At 37.4% G+C, this 12,048-nt stretch overlaps 1 protein-coding gene across 1 annotated transcript in view; it reads right to left on the bottom strand.

Annotated features, from left to right (window-relative positions):
- Positions 1–355: 355 nt before the first annotated feature.
- The window catches only part of LOC109453821 (cytosolic beta-glucosidase), a 409,360-nt gene continuing 397,667 nt past the window's right edge, over positions 356–12,048 (bottom strand). The window contains exon 5 of the mRNA XM_074321838.1: positions 356–432. Coding sequence (XP_074177939.1) covers positions 401–432 — 32 coding nt within the window. The 3' untranslated portion in view covers positions 356–400. The remainder of the gene's footprint in view (positions 433–12,048) is intronic.

Raw genomic sequence — 12,048 nt, 5'->3', positions numbered from 1 at the left:
CAAAATCTCGGTTCAGCCCTTAGAGAACCCTGTGCAAGGGTCCAATTGTGCTGTTGCCAGAGTCAAGAGTACACGTGGTTCAGACAAATATGGCTGTACAGCTGCCAGTTATTATTTATCCAAGCCTTGGAGCAAAGTATTAGGAATAGAAATCAGTCCTGCTCTTTGATCACTGTCCAATGAAGCTGTATTAGGGCTGCAGAAACAAAGTAAAAAAGAAAACAAAAATAAACAAACAAAACCTGGGTTAAACAATAGAAATATATTGTCTCCCAGTTCTGGAAACTGGAATTCTGAATTCAAAGCAGTCTGAAATTCTGGATGGGGATCCTCGGCATTTCTTGGCTTGTGGATGCATCCGTCCCGTCACACAGCCATCTTCTCCCTCTATGTCTTCACATCATCTTTCCTCCGTGGATATCCAAATTTCCCCTGTTTATAAGGACACCAATCACATTGGATTAGGGCACATCCAAATGACCTCATTGTCACTTGATTTCATGTGTGAAGACCTTATTTCCAAATAAGGTCACATTTTGAGTTCATAGGGGTTAGGACTTCAACATATCTTGTTTGGGGAACACAAATCAACCCAAAACAGAAGAACCCTTAAAAAAATCAAATCTCTAGGAAAAAATGCATTTCCAAAAATATGATGGTTTTTGATTTGCATTCATCAGGAAAAAAATCTAAGCTCGTATTTTCTTTCATGCTCTCATTCTGATCAGCACTTTGAATTAGAATTCCAAAGTAAATAATTGATTTTGTAAAATCCAGCCTATAAATCAAGGGAATTCTGTGTCATTCTCAACTCATCCGTCTTCTCTGCTTCCTTAGCCACTCTCATTATATTTATGATTTTGTTGCCAGTATCTTAACACATATATGGACTGTGAGGTCTTAGATCAGACACTGCTTTATTTCTCCTTGAATCTTCAGTGCCCAGCTGAGTACCTGGTCATTTAAGAAATGTTTGTTCAATGAAGTAATGAATTGACAACAAGTAGAGACAATCTAGTGTTCATGAAATAAAAATTTGGGCGCTCAGTACACCTGGTTCTGGTCCATAGGCTATTATTAGTGAGCTTTGTGACTTAGAGCAAGTCACTTCATCTCTTTGTGTCTGGTTTCATCATCTGTGTGATGACAATGTTAAAGTAAATGACCTCTAAGTTCCCTGAGGGCCCCCCCCCATATAGGAGTCTAAGCGATTTTCATGCCACCTGAAATAGATGGCAGTGATATCAGATCTTGCCCCAGCATTTGTATGCACCCTTGCAACTAACTAACGCACACAGGGAAATACAATAAAGCACTGAGGACTCGAACTCTCCCTGGCACCCGACAACCACCTGACCCTTCAGCCTCACCCACATTATCCCCTTTGACTCTCTCGACTGGGTTCAGATCTCTCATCTCTTCAGAAAGATCACTTGTGCACATCCTTCCTTTGCTCTTTTCCCAGCAATCCCGTGATCGATTTCTGATATCTTTTGTGTCAGTTAGGTCTTCCAAAGGTGCACAGAACTCTGTTTAAGTTATGGGTCATGATCCACATTGCTCCTTTCAAATAGAACAGGATATCCCCTTGCATTTTCTTCAGCAGCCTGACTCTCCCTTCCAAAATAGATTGTGATTCAAGAATTTAGTATGTCAGTCAATTTTGATGTTTTAGGAAAAGGCTATAAATATCCCCATGATGATAGGAGAATTTTTCTAAAAGAAAATCCATTTCTGTGTGCAAGAGTAGTCCAACAGGTTCTGTATTAGCTGCTTACTATTTGGTATTTTCTCTCTCGTTCTTCTTCTTACCACATGATGGAAATAACCTGTCCTAGACTGGAGACGGAAGGTGAGAAAGCAGACAGAATTTTTTTTTTTTTCAGTTTTTCAGAATTCCACCTAAGACAGGAATAAAAGGCAACAATATATACTCACCCCGTGCCTCAGTTTCCCATTGGCAGTGGTGCTCAATGAGCTCAATGGTGTTAGCCACCCATCTCAAAGACTTGTTTGGATAAGTAATTAGGTAATTACCAAACACTTTGATTTTCTCCAATATACATTAAGCAGTCAAGTAATGATTTAGAAGTCTGTCTCTGGGTCTTTTAGAGTCTCCAGAGTGAGATTCATCCACAGTCAAAAAGCTGTATTCAGTGAAGGTTTTAGTGATTTTCATCAAAACTAAACTAAGAATTAACTTTGAAAGCCTAAGTTATAACCATATCTGGGCATAAGAGATGTCATAGTTGGTTATGAAAAGAGATTCACCTGTGGGCCATCAAGCCCTGGGACTGAAATAATGCAAGCACCCTTTCAAAATCAAGCAACTTACTACAATGATTCGAAAAAAAAAAAAATGGAAGGTTATAAAAACTGACTTAGAAAAAAATATATATATATATATAATGACACATCCTGAATTTTGGCATCAGGGAAAAACACATTGATAGCTTTTACTCTTAGAGAAAATCTTTTTGGCAAGTTTCAGCTGTAAAGATTTTCGCAGACTATAAGTATCCCCTTTTCCTTTATGGATAGGAAATATATATATATATATATAAAATGAGGTGGGAATCTGTGTTTATTTTCTGAAGAGAAAGAAAGAAAACCATTGACTCCTTTAGATTTGTGCCACAGGGAGCAGAAGGTTTGGCTTTGGGCAGCAGAGTAGTGGAGGAAATAAAGAAATAGGACTCAGTACCATTTGGGTAGGTGTGAGATATAACCAAGTTGCTTAGCCCTTCTTACGGTCAGTTTATCTGTAAATGGAAACCACATTACTTGCTCTGGTACTTGAGAGGGTTTAGCTTTTCTGATCCAATTTTCATAATTTCATGTTCTTCTTTGATAGTTCTATTTTTGTGCCTCTCTTCCATCGTTTGCACTTGATTTTTAGAAGCTGGATGCATGAGAGGTCTCCCTGTACCACCCTGTTGTTTTCCGTGGTTGCCTGAGGTCATATGGGTAGATTTACAGTTTAAAGCTTACTGTCATTACGTCTTGGGCCATCTCTCCTTTTAGAAGCTCTGGTCATAGGATCATATCTCTTCTTTGCCTGAGTCTATATTAACTGGCTCATTGTAGGTGCTCTGTAACTCTGTTGAATGAATAGTGAATGAAATCTGATTTCCTAAAGTCCTCAACTGTACCCAAAATCTTATTTCTTGGCTGTTAAAGCTCCTAGAAGTTTATTACGTTCATTCTCTCCCAAGATCCTTGTCTCTTTTCTACACAAGAATGAAGTTCAGGGCAGAGCTTTTCTGGTTAGCTTATTCCATCTTCACATCAATGAAATTGGAGGCACGGGAGTCAAAAATGTATTAGATTATCTCTATTTCCAAGAAAAACCTGCCCAATTATTGAAATCTCTCCTTCATTACTCAAACCCTTAGATCAGAGGTTCCTAAAACTCACCAATCATAAAAATTACCAAGATTGTTCAAACTAGACAACCAAGTCCTTTCCCAGACATACTGACTGTGAATCTCCAGGAAATTAAATTGCGATATCTGCATTTTTAGAAAGTAGTCCCAAGTGTCTCTGGTGTGTAGGCTGGTTTGGGAATCACTGTCTTAGAAAGCTGTCCTTTGAACCTGAAGAGAAACCTCCTACATTTTTCAATACAGATAGTATTGAATCTCCCTCTGGAGGTGGGTAAGTCATATTCTCCACAATATTTTTCTTGGAATGAATCTGTGCCTTTGTTTAATAAAAGAATTAAATAATGTTGTTGGATTCGTTTTCTAGGGCTGTGTAACAATGTATCACAACATGAGTGGCTTAAACAACAGAAGTTTGTGTTGCATATTGCAAGGGTACAAGTCCAAAATCAAGGGGTCAATAGGCCATGTTGCCTCTGAAGGTTCTCGTGGGAAAACTCTTCCAAGGCCTCTCTTCTAGCTTCTGGGAGTTTCCTGGCATGTGGCAACATAACAGCAGTCTTTGCATGGTGTTCTCCCTGTGTGAAGGCATCTCTGTCTAGACAGCAAAAGATATACGATGAGAATGGAGGGAGCTGCTTCCTATGCTTGCATGTTCCTTGCTGTCTTTTTAGCTGCAAGAGTAAAAATAGGAAATAGACTTCTAGCCATAAGATGGAGGAAACGACAAGATGCCACTCTCAGAAAACCAAAATGTCCTGGAGGAAAGAAAATTTCTGTAAACAAGAATATTGTGTTTCCCCAAAAATAAGACTTCACTGGAAAATAAGCCCTAGCATGATTTTTCAGGATGACATTCCCTGAGCATACGCCCTAATGCGTCTTTTGGAGCAAACCTTAATATAAGATCCGGTCTTATTTTTGGGGAAACACGATAACAAGAGGAATGTTAAGAGACATACTGACTGATGCATGAGAAATTTACAATATAACTGACAGGAAATTATAACTTGAGCTAACATGACAATTCATTAAATGAATATCAGAGAAAATAATCCAAGAAATGATATTTCTTGGAGACAAATAACTGAGTAGATGCTCCCAAGACACTGCTAACAAGTGTGCACGTGGGAGAGATAAAACAGCTTCAAAGCAGCATCTGTGGTGACTAATGGTGACAAATGGTGAAGGACAGTCAACTGCAGAAAGAGACTGCAACATATTCCAGGATGTTAGCCTAGGGAAACACAAGACAATGCACCCATAAAACTTGCCTAGAAAACAATGCAAAGGCACAAGAACCAAAACAGAGAGTCCCGGAGTTTCCTATAATCAGCTGAGTTCGATCTGGTCACCTTGAAAACAGTAGCTTAGTATCCTAATTTAAAACACTGACCTTGCACAATCAAAACCACCAAAGACCTGCTAATCACCTCATTGTTGGTTTTTTTTTCCTTGTAACACATGTACTTTTCTTGTAGCAAATACTCAATCCTAGCAGATTTTATCCTGAGACATGAAAAATATGCATTAAAGTGTACTGTCCTGAACCATTGGTTTATTTTGTCCTTTTTGGTATGCTTACAATAATATTTTACTAATCCAGGACTCAAATTCTGGCCATGCTACCTTTATGAAACAGAACTGAGAACTAAAAAAATCAACACAGATATCCTTTGAAGAGTCAAAAGGAGTGTCCCAAATGTGTTCCATTAAAGCTCATGTAGTTCCCTCTTGGGGAAATGCTCTGTTCCTCTTTCTGAAGCTGTCTGCACAAGCTCTGCCCATAGCTACCGTACATGTGATTATCTGCGTTGCCAACCAGTGGTACTTGAGGAACAAGTGATTGAAAGGATACAGTATATCAGTTCATGGTGACACATTGATAGGTGCAGGAAGTGACAGTTGACAGCAAATGAGAAATCACAGAAATGATAAAAATGAAACTCAAGAACAAAAAAAGCACAACAATGAAGTTATTGAACAAAGGGAAACAGCTCTCCGCATCTCAATGATGGCAACAGCATCACTGAATTATAGCGTGTGATCATAACAGACGACTATAATGATGACCCCGAGCCATCAAGAGAAAGATAAATTTGGTTCCAAATGCATCACTTAAGGTGGCAGGGAATGTGCAATAACATTTTAGAAAGGTCTTCATGCAAATGATTATTTTTTTTTAAGTTTTAGTGCTTAGAGTAATAAACCCTTAGTATTCAAAAAATTCAACTCTTAAAAGTGACTTGTTCTTTGTGGTAGTCATAAAATGGCATATCGTATTTATGCAGTCCTGACGTGTTTCCTAAGCTCCAAATGTGGATTTGAAAAAGTTGGCCAAACATCTCTGTTTCTGTGTCTCACTGGTTCTTCCTACTGTACATCTGAACTCAAATTATGACATCCAGCCTCAGAGTTTCTCCTTTGAGTTCCACTATGCAAGAAGTAATCTACGTCAGAACTACCAAACCCATCCTCAATTATTCCTCTGCCTCTCCCTTACATTGAGTTAAGTCAACCCAATTTTTCCATCCTGACAGAGAAGCCTATTTTGTATGTTCCTGCTTCCCACCTCAGTACCTGTGCCTGAACTTTCACTCTTCTAGCACCTCTTTTTCACAATCACACTATGTTAGAGTAACACCACATTTCCACTTTCCATGGTATTTAATTATTTCATGTCATTCCTCCTCCCTGGTCAGAATGAATCAAGTATCCTCTTATTTAGGCAGCTCATTTTGCATGTATGTGTTTATTTGTCAGCGTTTTTGAAAGACAGCGAGGTCCTGCTTAAGGCTAGGTACCACGTGTTAGGCACTTGGTTAATCCCTCCTGAAATATTTAGTGAGCAGCTAACAGGAGCCAGGTAGTCTGCTAAGCACTGCAGGACCATCAGTGAGTAAGACAGGCCCCTAAATTTCTAGAATGTACAAGATATAGAATTAAATCACATTTATAAAGTGCCCAATTATTGTAGCGCTTCCATATCTTCTATGTATTTTTTAATAAGCAAGTAGTCAAGTTTAAAATACTTTATACATATCTTTATAAAACACAGTCTTTTCATTGGATCATCTCATTTGTTCGTTAGAACAGCTTTCTAACAGGCATCTTTAATGTCCTGGCTATAATTAAAAAAAAAAAAAACGTCGCGTCTCACTGAGGTTATGATAGACTTTCAGGTTTTAAAAATAAATCTATATTTTCTTCATCACAAAAGTTATGAATACGCATAACAGAAAATATGGTAAGTAGAGAGAAAAAATAGTACTGTAGGCTGACCACTTGGAGTAAACCACTGTGAACATTTAACATTTTAAGTTATATTCTATGTGTAATTATTTTCTAAACTTTTCATTGTTGTAATCATACTATTTTCTACTCTCATTTGTTACTTAAGATACCACAGATATTTATCCATGTTATTATTGGCACTTTACAATACAATTTTAAGTAGCTGCAGACTAATTAAAAATGTAATTCATGATAATCCCTTGTCTTTTGTTGTTGAGCTTTGAGTTTGCCTTTGACATTATTCATAATATTGCAATGACTGTCTTGGTGCATGTAACCCTTTTGTTTTCAATATATTGGATTAGGTCAAATTAGCAAAGATCTAATCACTTGACCTAAAGTTAGGTGGTGTGATGTGATGGACAAAGCAAGAGCTTCGTTGCTATAGAGACTTGGGTTGCAATTTTGTTTCTGCTTCTCACTAGCTCTGATGCTTGGACCAATTACTTAACTCACAGACTGTAGGGGTCTTCATTTATAAAACGGGGATACTCACATCGGCTTCAAAGGATTGGTGTAAGTTTTAAATGAATTAACGTCCATAAAGCTATTCAATAGTTTTTAAGGTTTTGATGTCTATTGTTGAATTAATCTCCAGAGGGTTGCTCCAAATTACATTCTTATAAGCAAGATATGAAAAATTTCCATTTCATCACAACATTCCCAGCATCTTCTCTTTTTGATGATTTGATACATAGAAGAGTTTAGTTATTTTTCAAGTCCTATTGTTTGCTTCTTAGGGGGAGAATCTATATGTTCTCACGCTATTACCCTGTGGATTAGGGTCACTTATGGACTTGTGAGAATTCCGTTCTCCAGAAAAGAAATTTTAGGTATCAAAGTATTATTACTCCTGGTTTACCTTTTCCTTTACTGTGAAATTTAAAATGTCTATTCCTCAGCATACTCTAGATTTTCTTCATGTCTTCTCATAATGCCTTGTGATGACAGTAGAACCCAAAGAGCTGGTTTTCTTCCACCCGTGAATATTTCATGTCTATGCTTGGTGGGACCTCTAATGAAATCTTGCAGGCTTGAGTTCAATCTTACTGTCTTCCTAAGAGTAATTCACTATCTACAAGAATTTTTTCTTTTATTTCTTTGCATCTGTAAGTTTGATTCTTTTGTTTAGGTTTATTTCAGTTAAAAAAATTTTTATCGAATGCATACTGATTGCCAGTTATTGTGTCAGGCTCTATGGTAGGAGTTCTTTGGACCTTGAATACTTTGTGGATCGTACCCCTGTGATCTGTGAACTTGGGTAGGAAAAATAAATCTTTGATTTCCATTAATCTCGTATTAACAAATCACTAATTCTGTCAGCTGTGACTGTAAAGCAGAAAATTCCGGAAGTATTAAGAGTATCTGTGATTTCTGTCTCTATTAGAAAGCACAGATTTTTAAAATCTAATTACAGTTATTGTTGATATCTAAAAATGTTACCTTTGTTACCATGTCACAATTATGTTAGTTATTAGAATGACTATTAGATCTTATTTTGTAATATATTACTAAAAGAGAACACACATTACTATATCACAAATTTTTCTTTAAATATTTCTGACTGGTTTATATATAAATACACATTTTTTAAAATTATTTTTATTATTTGTATTCCTATGAATCTTATTTAGGCATTTAAAACCTTTATTCTAAGAATTTTATTTTCGACAGGTTTCATTAGCTTTACAAGGGCACGACACAGAAATGGTTAAACACTCCCAAATAAAAATTTTAAAATTCATAAAAATAAGATCACCGCAATACTTAAATTCTTTGGATTTTCCACATGCCTTCTGTACCTAATACAAATTTTCTATTGGGGAATGATGCTCCTTTGGGTATCTTTCATTCTTTCTAACGTGGCTTTAAAATCTTAAGTGTGTATTGAACTCTTACCATGTGTGCCAGGTACTTCACTTTACCTCCATTATCTAATTTAACTCTTCCGAATGTGCTATGTGATGGATACTGTTACTGCCCTCATTTACCAGGTGATGAAACTGAGGCTCAGAGACATTACGTAACTTGCCTGTTCACAGTGCTGTTGCGTGGAGGAAATTTCACGGACTGGTTCCAAGGTCCATGATCTTAAATGGCACGTCATTAAACCAAGACGCATTTGACATAACTAATGCTAATCAAAAGCTACTGAATAACAGAACCCCTATCCTATTATCCTGAGAATCCCAAGAATTAATAGGAAAATGACATGCTTCCATTCTTCAACAGGTAGAAGAATTTCTAAGCTGACCATTCTCCATTTTCCCTCCAGATCTATTGTTTGCCCTGTCATCCCTCCATCCTACCCCAAAAGTCTGATCTCAAAAATTACCTTGATTGGGCTCCACTTCTCTCTAATTCGAATTGGGTTCTGCTAATGGAAGGCACTGGCGAGACATTGGAGGAGGAGATGAGGGAAGGCTACCAGAATGTCTTTACTTCTCTCTGCTGGACCATGGTTTTGGCAATAACTGTGTTCCTTTTTCTACGGCAACACATCCTGTGTGGCGGTTCCTCTCCTCTGACTACTACTGTTGTGGAATCCCAAGAACAACATTCATTCCCTCTCCTGTTCCTTCAGGCTTCAGATAATAGCTCTCCGCTGCCACTCGTTCTCTGGTGCTCTATCATCTCCTGCTGGTGACCTTGACTTCCTTTCCTTGCTACACATAATGGCTTCGCTGAGGTTTCCTGAATTAACACTGAGAATGGACCAGTATTTCAATTGATACAAGTTCCTTTTGTAGATGGAATGGCCAATGCTTATCCATAGTTCAATAAATCAAAAGCAGTTTCTATTCACTAAATGTTTGTGTCCCTTTGCATTAAGATTTTCATATTTAATCAACGTATGTTTTGATGGATGAGCATTTGGGCAGTAGAGAAGACACAGAGGAAAGAATACTAGACGAAGTCAGAAAACTATGTCTTTTGTATCTCTATCGTAACCTCAGTGAGACTCGACTTTTTATTTTTATTTTTTAATTATAGCCAGGACAATAAAGATGCCTGTTAGAAAGCTGTTCTAACAAACAAATGAGATGATACAATGAAAAGACATTGTTTTATAAAGATATGCATAAAGTATTTTATATATTTAACTAATATATAATTAATATATTTGGATTGCAGAAGAGCCTGAATATCACAATACTAAAGCATAATATTGTTCCATTGAACCTAGCACTATATTGCTACATGTGACTTTTCAATATGTTCTAAAAAGCAGCATCACCTGCTTTGACATGGCCCCCAGAGCCTTGGAATAATGGCCATTGTGTGAAATATGGCAGCAACATAGGGGTGAAAGTTCTCAGTTTGTCCCTGGACTCTGCAACTTACTAATTAGTTTTGTTCTGAAATTCTCTGAACCTTATCTACCAAAGACTGTTATCATTAAATTTTTTTAAAAGATGGTTACAAAGAGTATATTGGATACCATATGTACTGTTCTGGATGACTTCAAGCTATAAATATGACAGAATGTAAGGCACCATGCCGTGCGTATATTTACTTTAGTGTATTTCATTATACAGTCCTCTTTCTAAAATATAAAATTAACCAGCTGACAGAGGGTACAAATACAACACAATTAATTATACAGGAATAAAAATTTGGGATGGAAAGATGGTCAAAGGAGAAAAGCTAACATTCCAGTCAGAAGGTCGACGCAATTTCCGTGACCAAGCATAAAGTCTGGCTCCAAGTTTCCCAGCAGGCAATGTAAAGTCACTTACATAACTTTAATGATCAAATAGAAGGGAACAGGCTAATCTCTTAAGGGACACTAAGGTTTTACCAGAAACAAACTCTAATTTCTCTCCTCCCACCACGCGTGAGTACTATGCAGAAGAATTTAATGAGATAATGGGCAATGCTCACAAATAACTTTTTTTCATGGCAAATGGAGAAGTAGATGCCACATGACAATTTTTAGTGACTTTTGTGAAAAGTCAAGAATTTTACATAAATCCATAAGTTAGTGGAGTCAATTCCATAAGAACTCAGATGATGTCAACCAAGACTGTGGGTTTCCAGTTAGTTCTCTTTTTCTCCCTTCCCCTCATTCTTCTCTTCTTCCCTCCTTCCCATCTTTAAACTCATTTGGAGGCACCCAGCACAAGTAGCTAAGAATGTGGACTCTTGGATCAGATTGCTGGGTTTAAATTCTTATTCCCCATACATACTAGTGATCGGCCTTGCACGTATTATTCAATTGCTCTGTATTTGTAAAATGAGGTTAATCACAATACCTATCTCCATGGGGTTATTGTGAAGGTTCACCTAGAGAATGCATGCAAAAGGCTTCCGATAATGCCTAACCCATGCTAGGTAGCCCATCAAATTCAGTTAAAATGATCATGATGACAGAAATAATTATAATAATAATAATAGGTATTTATTTCATTCATTGGGCAATTATTTTGAATGCCTTATGTATAGGTAATGTGCTAGATGTTGACTGTTGAAAAAAAAAATCATTCTCTGAGCTCAACAAACTCACATATAATAGTAGAGACAGGCATCTAAACAGATCATTCAAAACAAGTTAATATTATAGATGATTTATGAAAAATAAAAAAGTACCAAACCTTTGGTAAAGAGAAGAGTGGGAGTCAAAGCGAGCTTCCTGAAGGAGATGATGTCCGAGGCAAATCTAATAAGAACAAACATTTGCATAATGATATACCTTGGACCAGGCACTGTTCCAGGTACTTGCATATCTTAACTCATTTAATCCACCCAACAATCCTGTGATGTGCTTTTATTCCTATTTGTAAAATAGGGAAGCTAAGGCACAGAGAAATTAAATAACTAGCCCAAGAGCCTATAGTTAGAAAGTGACAGAACTCAGTGGCCATATTCTTCAACGGTATGTCTGTATCTACTTAAACTTTAAAGGACGTGTGGCCATTACCTAGGCAGAGTAGACAAAGGACAGCATAGAGGTAAGACACAGGTGAAGGGAACCAAGCAGTTGGGGAGAAGAAATTGGCATTTCTCAGCAGTAGACGTCAGGAGTGTGGGAGAGAGAGGTGATGAGGGTGGAGGTGCAGGGAACGTGAGATAATGAGGTCTACATGCCACGCTAAAGAAGTTGAACTTGATCCTGCTGGACCTGAAAAGGATTATACGTGAACTTGAAATGGGCCACTTGAGCAAGAATTTTTCTGTGTGTGACCTTGAGCAAGTTACTACATATCTGTAAGTTTCCACTTCATTAGGGGGATATGGGACAAATAAAAGTTACATTGCAGGGCAAGCAAGGATGTCTGCCTAGGTAAAGTTCACCAGTACCTTGTAAACATTCAACAAATGATCGTCAAGCTTGCGCAACACGTCAGAGGGAGCCAGAGTAGGGCAACAG

The sequence above is a fragment of the Rhinolophus sinicus genome, linkage group LG02 (genome assembly GCF_036562045.2).
Source record: "Rhinolophus sinicus isolate RSC01 linkage group LG02, ASM3656204v1, whole genome shotgun sequence".
NCBI classification, from domain to species: Eukaryota; Metazoa; Chordata; class Mammalia; order Chiroptera; family Rhinolophidae; genus Rhinolophus; species Rhinolophus sinicus.
The sequence above is the reverse complement of the archived record's forward strand: the minus strand, read 5'-3'. Positions and strand labels throughout refer to the sequence as shown.